Source organism: Manacus candei, unplaced genomic scaffold, assembly GCF_025592945.1.
Source record: "Manacus candei isolate 608988 ecotype Guabito, Panama unplaced genomic scaffold, ASM2559294v1 h1tg000047l, whole genome shotgun sequence".
NCBI lineage: Eukaryota > Metazoa > Chordata > Aves > Passeriformes > Pipridae > Manacus > Manacus candei.
The window spans coordinates 12,185,391-12,203,534 of record NW_026138095.1 but is presented as its reverse complement, the minus strand read 5'-3'; the positions used below and the strand labels follow the sequence as shown (position 1 = coordinate 12,203,534).

At 47.3% G+C, this 18,144-nt stretch overlaps 1 protein-coding gene and 2 long non-coding RNA genes across 4 annotated transcripts in view; 2 read left to right on the top strand and 1 right to left on the bottom strand.

The window, feature by feature from the left end:
• LOC127475866 (uncharacterized) overlaps positions 1-4,962 on the top strand; it is a 135,393-nt gene extending 130,431 nt beyond the window's left edge. For both annotated transcript variants that reach the window (XR_007906363.1, XR_007906362.1), the window contains exon 2: positions 4,875-4,962. This is a non-coding gene — a long non-coding RNA (uncharacterized LOC127475866). The remainder of the gene's footprint in view (positions 1-4,874) is intronic.
• On the bottom strand, positions 4-16,927 carry LOC127475854 (myosin heavy chain, skeletal muscle, adult-like). Its single transcript, XM_051798059.1, has 38 exons — positions 16,685-16,927; positions 16,454-16,597; positions 16,206-16,362; positions 13,504-13,531; positions 13,296-13,407; positions 13,118-13,210; positions 12,925-12,988; positions 12,734-12,832; positions 12,524-12,627; positions 12,285-12,423; positions 11,624-11,742; positions 11,376-11,525; positions 10,470-10,640; positions 9,382-9,691; positions 9,152-9,228; positions 8,843-8,930; positions 8,631-8,748; positions 8,224-8,347; positions 8,000-8,136; positions 7,640-7,895; positions 6,393-6,635; positions 6,002-6,178; positions 5,772-5,917; positions 5,586-5,684; positions 5,117-5,498; positions 4,838-4,964; positions 4,541-4,659; positions 3,874-4,070; positions 3,320-3,503; positions 3,068-3,233; positions 2,780-2,904; positions 2,332-2,640; positions 2,040-2,243; positions 1,668-1,793; positions 1,405-1,575; positions 1,212-1,316; positions 971-1,066; positions 4-350 (listed from the first exon to the last, which is right to left on the bottom strand). The coding sequence occupies exons 1-38, from the start codon at positions 16,889-16,891 to the stop codon at positions 195-197; spliced, it is 5,829 nt and encodes a 1,942-aa protein (XP_051654019.1). The 5' UTR covers positions 16,892-16,927; the 3' UTR covers positions 4-194.
• The window catches only part of LOC127475874 (uncharacterized), a 72,781-nt gene continuing 67,462 nt past the window's right edge, over positions 12,826-18,144 (top strand). Inside the window, exon 1 of the long non-coding RNA XR_007906373.1 lies at positions 12,826-12,878. This is a non-coding gene — a long non-coding RNA (uncharacterized LOC127475874). The remainder of the gene's footprint in view (positions 12,879-18,144) is intronic.

The window sequence follows — 18,144 nt, the reverse complement described above, 5'->3', positions numbered from 1 at the left end:
GACTAATGGTGATACAGATCTAACCTTTAAAACCAGAAACAAATGAAAACATTGCTCATGGTGTTCACAGAAAGGAATCTACAAGTTTTATCATCTACTCATTGAAATGGCTACAAAGACTAATGATTGAAGGAAGTGACAGAGAGTTCACATTTTGTGCAGCCCTCAGATCACTTTGCTGCTTTGTGACATCCTCACTCTTCTTCTTCTATTTTCTTCCCATGCATGTCCCGACTCTTCACTCGGAGCTTGTTGACCTGTGACTCTGCAATGTCAGCCCGTTCCTCGGCTTCCTCCAGCTCGTGCTGGATCTTGCGGAACTTGGAGAGGTTGACATTGGAGAGCTCCTCCTGTGTGGGGAGAGGGAGTTGGTGGTGAGGAGCCCAGGGCAGGGATTTCACTCCTCCTGCACCTCAGCCTTGTGGGGCTGCAGCTCTTCCCTGGGGGGAGGAACAAACCTCCGTCCCCCTCCCACCACTGCTCACATGTCAGCTCACCCCAACCTCCTCATCCTCCCCTTCCCAGGACCCCTCTGGGAAAAGCATCACCAGGACTGTGTAATACGTGAGGAGAAGCTTTGTCACTTGGATTTGTCACTTGTGCTCTTGTTCTCCCACTACTTGCTGCCTGATTATCAGTGTCACTTATCAGGCTGAGAAAGATCCTGAAGCATTCTGCTGCTGACTATTAGCAGAGATTCAGGAACTTCTCAGTGAGTGAATGTGGCCCCTGGGTTTGTTTGCTCTGACCTCCCATATGAAACAGGCTGTAGAACTTGCCTCAGTTCATCCCCGACTGCAAAGTGCCCAGAGCTCACCAAGGCCTCATGACACGACAGCAAAACAGTGAGGCCAAGGCTGTTGTGTCTCGGGAGTTTCTTTCAAGCCCCTTTCCTGGTGTTCAGCCTCATTCAATGCCTGTGCTGCCCCAATGGAAGGTGGCCCTTGCCCATTCTTCCAGCAATACTTACAGCTTCCTCAGCCTGTCTCTTGTAGGATTTCACCTTCATTTGCAGCTTGTCCACCAGATCCTGCAGCCTGAGAACATTCTTCCTGTCTTCCTCAGACTAGAGGAGATGGTAAGGAGGAAGGAGAATGAATTCCTGGTTCTGCATCACACAGGGTTAGGAAATCCCCTTGGGGATGGTGTGTGCAAAATGAGACTTGCTGTGAGAAAACTCTGTCCAAGCCCAAGGAGGCCTCCAGCCTTACCTGGTAGGTGAGTTCCTTCACCCTCCTCTCGTACTTGCGCACACCCTTCACGGCTTCAGCGCTGCGCTTCTGCTCAGCATCAACCTCCCCTTCCAGCTCCCGCACCTGCAATGAGAAGCCCGTCCCTGCAGCTTCCCTGGGGGTGTCTCTCCAAGAGATGGGGTCACTCATGCACCAACACAGCCCTACTCACCCTGGCCTCCAGCTTCTGGATTTGCTTCTTGCCTCCCTTCAAGGCCAACTGCTCGGCCTCTTCCAGACGAAGCTGCAGGTCCTTCACTGTCTGGTCTAGGTTCTTCTTCATCCTCTCCAGGTGGGCACTGGTGTCCTGCTCCTTCTTCAGCTCTTCTGCCATCATGGCCGCCTGAGCAGAGCAAAAGGTCAAAGCCCTTGTGGGGCTGGAGACATTTTGGGGAGAATACATCCCCATCAGCAATGAAAGGAGCCCCGACTCACATCTGTGATGGCCTTCTTGGCCTTCTCTTCAGCATTGCGGGCCTCCTGGATCGTATCCTCCATTTCGCTCTGAATCTGAGAAATGTCTGTCTCCAGCTTCTTCTTGGTGTTGATCAAGCTGGTGTTCTGTGCAACAGGAAAGACAGGAATGGTGCTGTCAGTCCAAATGCCTGCACACCAAGGTCTGAAAGTGCAAGTAGAGTTTAGGAAAATTTTTAATGCAAGAGACTTGCATTAAACTGGGCATGGGAGGCTGGCTGGAGGGACAGCACATTTCATCAGGTGTTTACACAGTAATCACTTACAAGGTGCGGGACAATCTCCCTCTTTTTTATCCCTTCTGGATGGGATTAATTTCCAGCAATGCCTGACCTGGGTGTGGAGGAGCTGTGCACGTTCAGTGGCATCCAGGAGCTCCTGCTCAGCCAGTTTCCTCGACCGCTCCGTCTGCTCCAGGGCTGCCCGTAGCTCCTCAACTTCAGCCTGCAACAGGTTTGCTCTGCGCTCCACCATGGCCACCTGCTCCTTCAGGTCATCCTGGGTCCTGAGAGCATCGTCCAAGTGTAGCTGGGTGTCCTGCAAGAGAGACAAGAGGAATTACAAGTGTGTGCTTGAGTGCCAAAAATATCAGGGGTCTCTCTATCTGTAGTTTTGCTGAACAGACCTTGAGCACTCCCTGTGTGTTTCTCAGGTTCTTTTGTGCCTCGGCAGCCTGTCGATTGGCATGGCTGAGCTGGATCTCCATTTCATTCAGGTCTCCCTCCATCTTCTTCTTCAGCCTCAGGGCTTCATTCCTGCTCCTGATCTCAGCATCCAGGGTGCTTTGCATGGAGTCTACAACTCGGAGGTGGTTCCTCTTCAGCTGGTCAATCTCCTCATCTTTCTCTGCTATCTTCCTGTCAATCTCAGACTTCACCTGGTTGAGCTCCAGCTGCAGGCGCAGGATCTTCCCCTCTTCGTGTTCCAGAGAGGCCTGGATATGCATCAGGAACAGTGACTTAGACAACCACTTACTTTCTAAGCCATCTTTAACAGGGGTCTTAATGAAACCTAGGCTTCCTTTTCTGCCACATCTCCAAAACATTTACAATAATTTTTAGTAGTGTATGTACCTCAGCTTCCTCCAGAGAGGCTTGCAGTTCAGATTTCTCCTGCTCAACTTGCTTCTTGACTTTCTCCAACTCATGAATTGCCTTTCCTCCCTCTGCAATCTGCTCCGTGAGGTCGGAAATCTCCTCTGTGGGAACAAAGACCAATGGCTTGCTCAGGCCCAGAGCAGAATGGGAAGGGCCCTGTCCCACCAGGGTGACAGGCATCTTTGCAGAGCTGCAGGCACAGACCCCGCAGCAATGCTCAGCTGGTGAGAAAGCCCATCCCGGAGCAGAGGGCCAGGGACATACGCTGCAAGTTCTTGTTCTCCCGCTTCATTGTTTCCAGGTGGTCCAAGGACTCCTCATAGGCATTCTTCATCTTAAACAGCTCCGTGCTGAGGGAGCGAGACTCCTTCTGGGAGGCCTCCAGCTCAGCCTGCGTTTCCTCATACTTCTGCTTCCATTCTGCCAGGATCTGAAGAGAAACGGGGCGTGAGTAGGGATGTGGCCATCCCGGGGGGAGGCTCTGCCCAGGAGTCCCAGGGCTGGAGCCCAAAAGACCTTGTCAAAGTTCTTCTGCTTCTTGTCCAGAGCAGCGCAGGCAGCATTGGATCGCTCCACATCAATCATCAGGTCCTCCACTTCATTCTGCAGCCTCTGCTTTGTCTTTTCCAGGGAGGCACACTTGGCATTGACAGCTTCGACGTGTTCCTCTGCATCCTGCAGGCGCTGTGCCAGCTTCTTCCTGGGAGGAGATAAGCACAGTGGCAGCTTAGAGCTTAGAAGGGAGTCAATTCTGCACTGCCATGAGTGGGCAGTTGGCCACTTTGGGGGGTTCCAGCTGAGCACTTTTCACAGATCCTAAAGGATCTATCTCTTCTGTGTCCAAGCACCTATGAAGAATTTAGGCCTGTCTTAGCACTTCTAGCCCTAAAGCCTGTGCTTTCCCTTCCAATATACACTTTTTTTCTCCTCCCTGCCCTGCCTTCCCTTCACCACAAAGACAGTATATCCCTGCCTTCATCCTAACCCTATCTCAGCCCACTCAGAGACTCCCATTTCCCTTGACCGCTCTCAGTCTTCTGCAGTCATTTCTCATCCCACTCCCCACGTACTTGGCCTCCTCAAGCTCCTCCGTGCGCTGAATCGCGTCCGTCTCGTATTTGGTTCTCCACTGGGCCACTTCGCTGTTGGCCTTGGACAGGGCGCGCTGCAGCTCCCCCTTGGCTTCCTGCTCCTCCTCATATTGTTCCCGGAGCAAGTCACAGTCGTGGCGAGCGGACTGCAGGGCGTGGGCCAGGGCGTTCTTGGCCTGTGGGGACATGGGGGTGGGTAACTCCAACACTTGTCTTGAGATGCCTCTTGACACCGAAATTGGCAGCGAAATTAGAATGAACCTCTAATTAGGCAAATAGAGAGCTGGCATCTGATGGAGCCCTTACTGATGTGTCTGGAGGATCAGGACATGTTAGTGACAGGTGCTCTGGGGACAGTAATCAGCTCTTTGTGTAAATGTTTTGACATGTGTGGCTGAATCCTGTCTTAGAGAGGATCATCAGAATGGCAAGAAAGCCTTGTGGAATGCTTCCTCCAGCATCTAAAGCATCACACATCCTTCCCTCTCCAGCTCACGAGTAGAAGTTTGTGTACTATTGGTGTTCCTTCCAGTCCTACAGGTGTTTGGGGAAAGAACATGGAACCTGTCTTGGGTCAGACTATAGGATTCTCCAGATCCTATATCCAGGGGTGATCCAGGCTGTGGACACTAGGGAGCTTCCATACCTTGATTTCTTCCTCTAGATGCCTCTTGAGTTCCTCAATCTGTTGGGTAAATCCTTGCTTGCCCCTAGACAGCTGAGAAATCAGAGCATCTTTTTCCTCCATCTGGCGGGAATATTCACCTGGGAAGGGTAAAGGGAAAAAAGGGAACCAGATTATTAATCCTATCACCCTTTCTGCCTGTAAAGCCATGTAACTAGGAGTGGCCTGAGAGGTTATACCAGTTGTCACGTTGCACCCAAAGGCGTGCTCATGGCGTGCAGGTCCTCCCACTGCACTTGAGGAATGAGGATGTCTCACCTGACTCTGTCTGCAAACGAGCTCTTTGAGTACTGAGGTCATTGATCATGCGCTGATTCTGCTCCTCCTTCGTTTTTAACTCACTCAGCTGATCTTCCAGTGTGCGACACATCTTCTCCAGGTTTGCCTAGGGAGCAAACACAGGGAAGGGAAAGAGATGAACGCCTGCACTCTGCCTCATTCTCACAGCAGGGATATTGTCTGTGGGAATGTGACTGGTAGATGCAGCCTTTGTGCCACACCTTGGCCCTGCGAGCATGTTCTACTGCAATTCCATACCTTGGCTTTGGAGACAGACTCCATGTTACTGGCCAAGTCATCAATCTCCATCTTGAGCTCGCTCTTCTCCTTCTCCAGCTTCTGCTTGACGCGCTGCAGGTTGTCGATCTGCTCCCCCAGCTCAGCTGTGCTGTCCGCGTGCTTCTTGCGCAGGGCGGCAGCCGTGGCTTCGTGCTGCAGCGTGGCCTCTTCGAGGTCCCGGCGCATCTTCTGGAATTCTGCCTCCCGCTTCTTGTTCATCTCCACCTGAGCTGCCGTCGCCCCTCCTGCTTCTTCCAGGCGCTCGCTGATCTCCTCCAGCTCCCTGGACAGGTCAGCCCGATGCTTCTCTGCTTTAGCGCGAGAGGTTCGCTCGGCCTCGATTTCCTCCTCCAGTTCCTCAGTACGGGCCTGGAGAACACGAGGGACCCTTCACGCCCGTGCCCTCCTCCTCCCTGAGCCGAGCCTGGGGCAGGCAGGGGAAGGGCAGACACTTGCCTGCAGCTCCTTGATCTTCTTCTGTAGTTGCATGCCCAGGGCTTGTTCATCCTCGATTTTGCTCTGGATCTGGCTGATTTCAAAGTCTTTCCTTTGGGCAAAGCAAAGTGGGTTACAGCTCAAAGGAAAAAGACAAGAGCTGCAGCCCAGCGCTGAGGTGTCCCAGGGCCACACTCACTTCTTCAGTTTCTCATCCAGCTGCTGCTTATCATTCTCCAGATCCATGATGCTGTCCTGGGCCAGCTTCAGGTCTCCTTCCAGTTTCCTCTTGGCTCTCTCCAGGTCCATGCGCAGTTTCTTCTCTTGCTCCAGGGACCCTTCCAGCTACACAGAACAAGGCCATCAGTGCTCCACCAGCCAGTTCAAACTCCATACCTGTCTGTTCCTGCTGTGTGTCCGTGGGCTTACATCGTCCACTTGCTGCTCCAGCTTGGTCTTGGCTTTAGTCAGTGTATTGACTTTGTCCTCTTCTACCTGCAGGTCATCCAGGGTCTGCTGATGGGCCTCTTGGAGGGCTTTCTTCTCTTTTGTCAGCTTGGCGATGGTCTCGTCCAGGGCTGCCATCTCCTCTGTGAGGTTTTTCACCTACAAATATGAGCAATTATCAAAATTCAGTTGAAAACTTGCTTGGTGATTCAGGGAAATTCTCCCTCTGCTGTGCTTAGCCACAAGTTGCACTTTTCACTGCTTAGGTCAGGCCCAGCTCATGTGCTTGAAAGCCAACACATCCTTAGGTTGCTCCTTTGCTCCTAGAAACAATGATTTTTTGACCCTTTAATGTGACTCCCTGTGTGTGTACCTTGTTTTCAGTGGCGTGCTTTTCCTTCTCCACCTTGGCCAGTGTTAGCTCAAGGTCATCAATATCTTTCTTCAGCTCTGAACATTCATCCTCCAGTTTTCTCTTCTTGGCTGTCAGCTCAGCATTGATTTCCTCCTCATCCTCAGCCCTTTCAGTCACTTCCTTAATTTTGGCTTCCAGCTGGATTTTGGTTTTGATGAGCTGGTCACACCTTTCCTCAGCATCAGCCAGGCTATCTGCTTCCTGGTGGGGAGACAGAATTTTGTGAGTTGTAGTATTTTGAACTTTCTCTGCTCTGTCTTTTGTATCACTGAGTAGGCTTGTGTTAAAATGGGAGCTGAACCTGACTTTTAAGTCCAGCAACTGGAAGATCTTGACTGGTGTTTACTGTAAACCTCATCATTTGGAATCAATATTTATTCTCTAATTTCTGTCTCCTAAATATGCCTCGCTGGTTGAGTGCCCATGACAATGCTTCATAGTACAAACACAAAAGCACAACCGAACAGCGGTTACTTCCATCACTAATTTCGTCAGGAGCAAGGGCTTAGTGTTTTTTATTTTTCTGATGGAAAATGCATCTAGCAGCTTTTTCTTTTTAATTGTCTCAACAGAAGTCTTAAAATATTTGGGATGTAATGGCTTTTACATTTCTGACAATAAATTAGTTGAGAAAGGTACTTATCACTTTCCTACAGGCATTAAAATTGCTGCAAGACCAATAAAGTTCTTGCCCTCATCTACCTCTGTGGCTTCTTTAAAGACCACATCAAGCATTTCCTTAACTAGTTGATCACTTCAGTTGGTGTTAAGAAACTGCCTTTTCCTAATTGAGTTTGAATGGGAAGTATCTGTGTTTCTGAAAGTAATCAAGGCCTTCTAGTGTAGCTGTAGATGGGAAAAGTGTGTGCTTCCCTGGTTTGCCTTTACTGCTTTAGACAGAAGCACTTTTTTGAAAGCTGAGATGTTTCCCTTCCAGTTCAGAGCTCTCAGATGTGCAGCACATGTTGGCTGCTGTTTCATGGCTCTTTCCTCAGACAGCAGGAATGGTGAGTGTCGTGTGGGGCTGCCATAGGTCTCACCCTGCCCATGCCAGTGCCTGTTTCCTCAGCATTACAGTGCCTTAGAAGGTGTGATTTAGACTGTTTTCTACTACTCATCAGTTCCTGCGAGTTACTGCATAGGATAAGATGCCTTCTGACAGTTTATCATTCTTTTTCCAGGGAGAAACAAACAGTGATACTCACAGCCTGCACTTGGAGCTGCAGGTCATTTTTCTCCTGCACCAGTGCTACCATTTTCTCCTCCAGTTCCTTCCGCTTTGCCTCAGACTTTGCAAGCTCTTCCTTGGTTTTCTCAAACTCCTCCTTCATGTTGGCCATCTCCTTCTCAGACTCTGCACTCTTCAGCAAGGGCTTGATCTTGAAGAACAGCTTCATCCAGGGCCAGTGTTTGACGTTCATGAATGCACGAATGTTGTACTGGATGCAGAAGATGGACTCCCTGAAAATGAATTCACATGGTTACTGAATACTCTGTGTTTGGTGAAATTAGACTCAATTAGCCAACTACCAGTGGAACACAACAAATGATTGAGAAGTATCTACCTCCTTTCCACCATTCTCTTGTACTCGACTCTCATCAAGAAACCTCTGCACCTGGCTTGTATCATGGTCATGATCTCTGCTAGTTTCTCATCTCTCATCTCCTCCAGCACACCTATCAGCCCAGCTTTGAAGAACACCTTGAAAAAAGGCAAGATTGTAATACATTGTTCTTGGGTAGTGCATGGCTGGGGGACACAGTGTTTGAATACAGGACTTCATTCTACCTTGGTGTGGCCAAATCTGTACTGGGTGTGGTCAACATCAATGGACCCAAGAAGCTTCTCAGAAGCCTTCTTGTTGTCTATGAACTGTCCCTCTGGGATAGCACTGGCATTAAGCACTCTATATCTGTAGAAGAAAGCAGAACATGAAGAAATGCACATTTCTGAAACTGTAACTGAAGCTCACAGCCTACTCAGCAGTAGCTGAGTAATGTCAGCTTTTAGAGAGGGCATCCTCTCAAGACAGTGAAAGTGAACCTTTCACACCATTATCTCAGAACCCAAGAGAATCCTACAATCAACATAAAATAAATCATAATTTCACAATTAAACATGCCAATGTAAAATGTTTCAAGTTTTTAAGATGATCAGGCTTGGTCTGAATGAGCAGAAAGGTGCAGTGCTCTTACCTCTGTTTGAAGTCAGCATAGAGGACTCTGCTGGGGAACCCTTTCCTGCAGATCCTGATCCCTTCCAACACGCCGTTACAGCGCAGCTGGTGCAGCACCAGCTCGTGCTCCATGGCACCTGACAAAGACCAGCATTAGTGACTACCCCGCTCTCTGACTCTCAGGAAAGGAGCTTCTGCTGCTTAAGTTTTCCTCCTCTTGGGTGTCCTTACCAGGTGTTTTTGTTTCATTTGGGATGATGCACCGTACAAAGTGAGGGTGGGTGCTCCTCAGGTTGGCCATCAGCTTGTTTAAATTCTCCTGTGAGATTACAAGGTAAATTTTAGATTAAATCAAGGAATAATCCCATGCTGACTGTGATGTTCATGTAAAAACTGAGTGTTTCTTTCTGTGTCTTGACATACAAGAAATGCATGATTATTTTGGTGTAAAATTTCTATAAATATGAATCTGGGTCTTCTCCAGGAATTCCTGTGTTATTTCAGAGGATATTTTAATGAGGCAATGGATTCTGCTCTTACCCTGAAAAGAGCTGAGACAGTCTGGAAAGAAGAACCCTTCTTCTTGCCTCCTTTCTTGCCACCACCACCACCACTGTCTGTGTATTAAAGTAAAAAAAAAAAGTATTAGAATGTGGATATTGCAATTAGGAAATACAGAACACAAAGTAGCTTTACAATTTTAGTGTTTGTGGCTTTAAATCTGAGAAAAATTTGTCCCACACTAAAAATACAATTTTCACTGAACTGACCTGCATCTGCTCCCCCATAGTTGGCAAAGAGTAAGGCCAAGGTCTTGACAGATGATTTCTGGTACAGCCCAATGACAGTTTCATTCAGGGGGTCCTTGTTCTTCTCCAGCCACCCAGTGATGTTGTAGTCCACTGTGCCAGCATAGTGCACCAGGGAGAAGTGGGCCTCAGCCTTGCCTTTGGCAGGCTTGGGCTTCTGGAAGTTGTTGGACTTGCCCAGGTGCTGGTCATAGAGCTTGTTCTTGAAAGAGGTGTCAGTTGCCTTGGGGAACATGCACTCCTCTTCCAGGATGGAGAAGATGCCCATGGGCTGGAAGGTATCACAGGAAATGACAAATAAAGATGATAACGGAAATGTCCAAGGCCACATTGGATGGGACACTGACCAACCTGGTCTAGGGCAAAGTGTCCCTGTCTCTGGCAGGGGGTTGGAACGAGATGTTCTTTAGGTTCCCTTCCAACCCAGACCACTCTGTGATTCTATGACAGTGACAAGAAGCCTGTGCTACGAACATCAGAGGTACTACTGGGGTGCTTTAGCATCCCAGCCTGGATGAGGGCCTGCCTTTGTCAGGAGTTGTTCTCAGGCAGGGAGCCTATTTCTGCCTTCCCTTTGCCTCCCTGCAGCCAATCTTCATGGAACTGGTAAGGATGTCTGTCCAATGCACATTGGAATTGGTGCAGAATTAGAGGGAGCAGTGCTAAACAGAAACATAATTGGGAAAAGAGCCACAAGAGGCCCTGTGGTTGTGGGAGGTCCAGTGAGATGATACTTATTGCCCAGATTTGTCTGTGGACTTCAGATTTGAGCCTTCAAAGGAAAAAGAAAAGGAAACTGACTTTGCTTTGTTTTAAAAGCACTCTCACTCCTGGTGGGAGTCCAGGCTACTTTTCCAAGCTTGAAGACCAGAAAATGCAGGACTGATGACACAGAGGTGCATTTCCCCATTTCTCTTCCCCAGACGAAACTAAATTTCAGTGCAAAATATTTTGCTTAACTGATGCTGCATGTCTGGCTCTGAGCTGAACCTGCCTCAGAAACATCACATAATTCCAGCATTCATCATACATGTGTATGGGAGAGGTACCTTCTCAATGAGCTCAATGCAGGCAGCCAGGTCCATCCCAAAGTCAATGAACTCCCACTCAATTCCCTCCTTCTTGTACTCCTCCTGCTCCAGCACGAACATGTGGTGGTTGAAGAACTGTTGCAGTTTCTCATTGGTGAAGTTGATGCACAGCTGCTCAAAGCTGTTGAACTGGCCAAAGCAAGGAAAGGTGCACGGGTTCTCAAAGCGTGCCAAACACCACAGGCCTTTGCTGGCATTCTCCTAAGGCTGGTTGAAGTCCCACAGCTGAAACACCATCCCCAACCCTACTGTCCCAGCCTGTGTTTCCTTAGCAGGGCTTCTATTGTACCACTCCCTGGCCTCGAAGGATTTTTTTATCGTTACCTCTGAAATCAAGCTACAATTCTTTTTCCCTGTGCTACTCAACAGCAAATCCTTTGGTAACCTCAGCTGCTCCATTGGGTATGTGTTGCAGGTTTCTGACCTCCTGGACAGTGGAAACCTCCTCAGTGTCCCACCCAAGGATTTCTCTGCCCTCGCATCAATAATCTGGGGGTTTCCGTGCTCAGGAAACATGCTGGGAGCTTGCCCACGGCACAGCCTTTCCTTGGTTTTCCAAGAGCATCCAGCCCTTTGCCCCAAGGCTGTGTGAGCCTTAGTCCTCGAGCTCTCTCTCTGTTTGCAAAGCCTGAAACCTTTGTGAGCTCACGGGCCTCTGTTTGCCAGAAAGGCAATGTTAGAATTGGTGTTTGTCAGCAAAGCCTTTTGAGGGGGCTACAGTGACAGAGAAGAGGGAGGAGTTCCTAGAAAAATCAGATGAGAAGGATAAACTTTTGAATCCTCTCAAAAAGAAGTGTGTGTCTGAGTCCTCATGACCCTTCCTCGCTCCTCGCTTGACTAGGGTGTCAAATCCTTGTTCCTTACATCAAAGATCTCGAAGCCAGCAATGTCCAGCACACCAATGAAGTACTGCCTGGGCTGCTTCGTGTCCAGCTGTTGGTTGATGCGAACAACCATCCACAGGAACATCTTCTCAAACATAGCCTTTGCCAGGGCACCCACTGAATTGTTCACCTAAAGCAGAGGAGACAGGACCAGAGTTCCCTCCCGGGGTCACAGAAGAATGCTCATGTACTCCCTCAAGCCATGCATTGTCAACCTCCAGATTTTACCTGTGTCACGTTTTGACCTTTGGTCACATACTCATTCCCAACCTTGACTCGGGGATAACACAAGGCCTTCAGAAATTCAGCTGAGTTAAGGCCCGTCAGGTAGGCAGCCTTGTCAGCCACTAGAGATGGGGAAAGGAAGAGAAAAGTATTTCATGGATGGTGTTCATATTTTAGGAATGGAAGAGCATTTATCTGATCCCATACAGAAAGCTTGGGAAGGAATGTGAATTGTGCAAGCTAATGATGGCCTTCTTCGAAAGCAAGAAGAGGTATGGCTTAGATAGGAGTAGCTTGAACCTGGAATTTCCCAGAAGAATCCCAAAAGCCTCTAGTAATGCATGAGGTGAGCATGCGGTGGCACATGGATTTCTGGGTAGCAAAGCTTAGGGGAGTTATTTCACCAAAAATACAACTGGACATCATGGTTTCTTAATGGTTGAAGGGTTTCAAGAGAGAGAAAGACTATCACTGGACAGAATAATGGAACTTCCCATGGCTGAGAAAACACCTCTGCATTTAGATGGACTATATACAAAGATGGGTTTCTCGGTGTTGTATGTGGAGACTCAGCCCAACAGAGGTCTGTCTTTGGAGGCTTAACATATCATCTCTGGAGACAGACAAGTGCTTTAAACAAATCAGTCACTGAATTTGCTGATACCTTCTGTGCCATCAGGCTCTGCCTGCTCCTCTCGTTGTTTCTGCTTGAACTTCAAGTTCCCATAGTGCATGACAGCCCCTGTCAGCTTGTAGATGGCTGTTTTCTCATCAGGAGTAAAGCCCAGGATGTCAATGGCACTCTGCAGTAAAAAAGCATGAATTCAAATACATGTCCTAAGTGGGTCAGCGATGTCACCCTCAAGATATGCACAGTAGAGACCTTTTTGCTGTGTTACTCACATCTGTTGCCATCAGCTCCTCCTGGTCATCAATGCTGGGAACAGTGACCTCCCCTTGACTCACATAGTGGAAATCATAAGGGTTGGTGGTGATGAGGAGCATGTCTGAAAGCAGGAAGAGGCAAGGCACAGGCTTAGTTTTGCCAAGCAAGTGACAGAGGGAACTGTTGCTCAGGGTTCATCCTCAGAAAGCCATAATGCTCCTTCCTACCAATTAGCTCTGGCTTCTTGTTGGACATGATCTGATAAAAGATGTGGTAGCTTCTTTCCGCCTTGAGCTGGAAAGTGACTCTGGACTTCTCCAGCAGATCTGCCCAGGAAGGTAGAAAGAGTTAGGCACAGCAATGCACACGGAGGTGGGAATTTGGGAAGGGATGGGACCAGTCCAAGAGAGTCTCTTACAAGTTTCAATATCAGCAGAAGCCAGTTTGCCTGTGGGCCCAAAGTGGATTCTGATGAATTTGCCCTGTTAAGGAGAAGCAGCAGCATTTGAATCTGGATGGTTTTCTCTGACATCTCCTTTACATGGAGACCTGCTCAGGCATCACTTGTCCTGCCATGAGAGGGAGAGATTTTGTCCAAGTCACCAACTCACAAAGCGCGAGGAGTTGTCGTTCCTCACGGTCTTGGCGTTTCCAAAGGCCTCCAGCAGTGGGTTGGCGCTGATGATTTGATCCTCAAGCGTCCCCTGCAGGGGGAAAATTATTCACTGACTGTGTTGAGTCAACAGGGCAATGACAGCCCAAGTGTCCAGTCTGTTCTTCCTGACTCACCTGCATTTTGCCTGACTGCTCCTCCTTTTTCTTCTCCCCGCTGGCTGCAATTGTTGCAAAGTACTGGATGACACGCTTTGTGTTCACAGTCTTCCCGGCACCAGATTCTCCGCTGTCAGAGCAAGGAGAGAAGCAGAGAGTGTGGTCAGGCAGGAGGGGCCCTGGCCCTGGGCAGCCCCTCAGGGACCCGAGCAGGGGGTGTACGTACGTGATCAGGATGGACTGGTTCTCCCGATCTGGGGAAGAGGCAGAAATGAAGAGATTATTAGTGCACTGGCAATAGGCAGCTAATTCCTTTCATAAATGTCTCTACTGTCACCACTTTCAAACATTTTAATGTTCCCAGCTGCAGCTGGGAAGCTGATATGTCAGCCCTGATATGCTTGGCAGGTGTAGCAAATGTGCTTCTTTTTCTGGATATTCTCTTCATGTCAACCTGCTCATTTTCTTTACGAAAATGATTTCAGCTAAGGGGCAGTTTTGTAGAATTGCTGATTAAATGATCTATCAGTCAGCTGAGGTGAACTGGGTCATGTGTTTCTCATAAGCTTTACAACACAAGCAACAACTACTCCTCATCAGTCCGCAAGACCCCTAAATGTTTTTTATGTCAGTAGCCAGTTGATTGTTGCCTAAAGAAAATCATGGGAATTTCATAAATCTTTACCAGAACAGTCTCTCATGCTCTAGAATATTGAAATTTTGATACTTCCAGACCTCAATTTGATATTTGTGTGTGCAGTAGCTTAGGCTGAGTTTGCTTTCCAGAATTTTGTCTGGTTGCTTTTTTAACCCATGCTCACCTCTTTTTGTGTTGCTTCAACTTTTATCATTCAATCTGCTGAGTTTTTAAACTATTTAATGATGAAGGAAAAAAATGTTCCTCGTGGTAAGCTTGTTTTTTCCTGTACTCTGTCTTGTCTATTCACCTTCTCTATGCCATGCATAACTTTATAAAGTAGCAAAAATCATTTTTCTACAGTTACCAGTGCAGACATCCTATTCTACCTTAGGGAAGCCTTTTCATCTTCATCTTGACCACTTCCATTTGACAATGTTCTTTTGTGAAGAAGGAAGGCTGGAAATGCACACAGCACACAAGGTGCAGATACTCCTTTGTAACAACCATGATATAATGATGCTTTCTGTTTTGGTCTCTACTTCTTGCTCAGTGATCTTCAATTTCCAACTTTTTATCTCATACATTTATTGTCATTGAGACCAAATGTTTGAAGCAGTATTTAAGGATATTTATAACAGAAGCAGCAGTTCTTGTCAATGAGGGGTTTTTTTCCCAGTGCCAATTGTTTTACACTCTTGTTCACAAAAATTTGTTGCACCATCACTGAATAAGAACTTAATGTCAATAAGTCCCCTTGAAATTCTTCACTATTATACTGCATCTTTACTGACCTGAAGGACTTGGTCAAATCAGAAATATTGTCATAATTTCCAGATCATTTTAAAAAATGTTGAACAGCTTAAGGCCTAGGACAGATTCCTGTGTGATTTCATTGATTAAATCTTTGCACTATGAAAACTGTAAAAAATATTTTTACTATGTCTTCCATATTTTTAAGCAGTTCTTTTTGAATTTTCTCAATTCTATAACTATTACTGAATGCAAGTATAAAAAATACGTTAAGAATAGCTGCTTTGCAGCTGTACGGAAGTATTTCATTGAATTCAGATTACCTCGACCAGCTCTCCTTTGCTAAAATAATCAGCAGTTTTGTAAGGCAAGACTTGTCTTTTAAAAGAGTGCATCTTTCTTCTGTATCTTCGTAAGTCACGTAAATTGACGTGCCTGGTAGTTGATTTAGAGACTGCTGGTGGTTTGACTTCTACAGAAATGAATCTTACTGGGTGTACTGCTGGCTCGTGGATATCTTGTTTTCCAGCAGGACCCCCAGGCCCCTCACAGAGCTGCTTTCCCCCCAGATCAGCCCCCAGCTTGTGCTGCTCACGGGGTTCTTGCTTCACAGGTGCAGGGCTCTGCACCCACTTGTGTTGAATTTCAGACAGGTTCTCTCTGCCCATCTCTGTAACATGCACAGCCCTCAGGGGAATCAGCCACTACTCCCAGATTTGTGCCATCAGCAAACCCCCTCATCCAAGTCACTGAGGAATTAAACAGTGCTGGGCCCAGTATTGACCCATGGGAGACACCACAGTTGACAGACCTCCAAGTAGACTCTGAGCCACTATTGAAGCCCTGTAAGACTTGCCATTTTGACAGTACTCAATCCACCATCTACTTGTCCAGCCTGCTCTTCCTGAGCTTGCCTATGAGGATATCATAGGCAACAGTGTCAAAACCCTTGCTGAAGTCCAGGTAGACAACATCCACTGCTCACCCTCACCCCTCCGTGCAGTTGTCCCAATGCAGAAGGCAATCAGGTCAGGTAAGCATGATTTCCATTTGGTGAATCCACGCTGACTACTCCTGACCATCGTCTTGTATTCCTCATTCTTAGAGATGGCCTCCAGGACGAGCAGTTCTAACACCTTTCCAGGGATTAAGGTGAGGCTGACAGCCCTGCAGCTCGTTGGATCCTCCTTTTTGCCCTTTTTGAAGACTCCTGTGACATTTGCTTTTTCTGGTCCTCACAATCCTCTCCGGACTGCCATGACCATTCAAATGAGAGAGAGAGGCCAAGATGTGGTGTCCTCCAGTTTCCTCAGAGTTCACAGGTCCATCCCATCAGGGCCCAGGTATTTGTGGATGTCAGGTTTGACTAAATGGTCTCTAACCCAATCCTCAACCAAGGGAAAATCTCACTATTTCCAATGATGAGAAAGCATCACCCTCACAACAACATTAAACTAAACTGTGCAGTGAAAAGACTTTTTTTCCTCTTCTGCAAGTGTTCACAGCCAAGTAGTTTTAAAGAAAACTGAGTAACTCACCAGTCAGCATGAACTGATAGGCGTTGTCAGAGATGGAGAAGATGTGTGGAGGGGCCTCCTGGCGCTTCTTGCCTCGGTAGGCCAACACCACCTCCGGGTTGTACACGGGCAGCCACTTGTAGGGGTTGACAGTGACGCAGAAGAGACCCGAGTAGGTCTGCGAGGAAGGGACACAGCACGTTGGCTTCCCCTGGGCCTGGCAGAGCAGTTCCTCCAGCTGCCCAGAGGAAGCTGCTGCTGCCACTTACGTAGATCATCCAGGCTGCGTAACGCTCTTTGAGGTTGTACAGCACAGCGGGTTCGTGGAGGTGGGTCATCATGGCCATGTCCTCGATTTTGTCATACTTTGGAGGGTTCATGGAGAAGACTTGATCTTCCTTCACGGTCAGGGTCTGCCAGAGAATAGAGAGGTTCATGTATGTCATCTAAGAACCGAAAGTGGGAACGACATTTCATTTGTAAATCTTGCATTTACTCACCTCTCCCCCTTCAGTCTTGACAGTGACCTTGCCTGCATCCTTACTCTCAATTTTCCCTTTCACAAAGGATTCTTTAGGATGAACCACAAAGACAGATGTCTTGGCATCAAAAGGCTTGTTCTGGGCTTCGATTCTCTCCTTTTCTGATTTTCGGAGGTAAGGAGCCGCCTCCCCAAAGATGGCCAACTCAGCATCTGCAGACGTCATGTCTGCGCTTTACTGAAGGCACGTCAGCAGAGAACCCTGAGGGACAAAACAAATGTAGTATCCACAGATCATTAATGTATCTTGCTTGCAAGGACACCTTTTCCAATGCTTTCAAATGTAGCACATACTAGAATTGCTAAAACTGGCAAAATTTGCCTTCCTTCTATTTAATGATTTAAACCCAGAAGAGAAAAATATTGTTTCATCTTTGATTAATATAGAATAACCTTTTAAAAATTCTTGTTATTTGTTTCTTATGACACTGTGCAGATTGTACTTTGGCTTTATGGGTTGTACCTTCATATTTGAGAATATGAAATACATTAAAGGAACGTTGTTATTCTAATATGAAATAGAATAAAAAAAGAGTATAGATAGAAAATATATGACTGCCTTGAAAGCAGATGAAAAAACTTAGTTCGAGACCAGTTTCAAAGGGAAAAATATATTGCATAATATGCAATAATGGGGGATACTTAATTTCAGCAAATCACTAGACACAGTGCACTTACCTTGAAACTGTTCTAGGAGACGGGGCAGAGCACTGCAAAGACACTTTTATAGAGTCTGGTTGGCAGATGCTCTGGATTCTTCCTCTTTCTTCGGTCAAAACATTTTTTGGCAAACATTATTTGGCAAGGCATTGTCTGGCAAACTGAACTAAGGGCATAATTGTCATTTGATTTAAGGAGATAGAAATGTTTTGTATCTTACCAATGCTGTGAATGTATTGACTATAAATAATTTGTCTAGAAACATAAGGACAGAATCTCAATTAGTCAAAGCACTTGGAGAACTTGGATGTAGGACCAATAGATTATACTGCTACATTTCCAGTAATTTCCTCCTGGACTCAAGGCAGACTTTTGTTGCATAACTGTGGTGCAACTTTGATACATCCTCAGTCCAGCACTTGCACCCCATCACAAGCATCTTGTACTGTCACTTGAGCTGCTTTAAACAGTATCAGCTCTAAACATGCTCTTCTCCTGGTCATTGGCATTTTGACTGCTAAAAGAGCTCAGAGGATAAAGCTCAGGGAAGAGCACAGGGGCAAGGTCAGAACAAATGGTGCCTGTGATCCAAGGAGATCCAACACCAAGCAGTGGCCCGGGCATGAACAGCTTGTTCCAAGGAAAAGCACACACTTCTTTGAAGTTCAAACCCAGAGCTCACCTGTGGGCTCCCTGTGCGGTGGAGGGGGGAGGCTGATGGAAACACCCTTTGTCCTGCCCAGGAGGAGCCCAGAAACA

Bases quoted from the DNA above. Each gene is read 5' to 3' on its own strand.
- LOC127475854 (XM_051798059.1), bottom strand. From the start codon at position 16,891: ATGACGTCTGCAGATGCTGAGTTGGCCATCTTTGGGGAGGCGGCTCCT. The intron at 11,526-11,623 runs GTAAAATCTGGA...CCTCTGCTTTAG, and splicing joins AAGGTCAAAACGTGACACAG to GTGAACAATTCAGTGGGTGC. The intron at 1,576-1,667 runs GTGAGTCGGGGC...TGCTCTGCTCAG, and splicing joins CCAAGAAGGCCATCACAGAT to GCGGCCATGATGGCAGAAGA.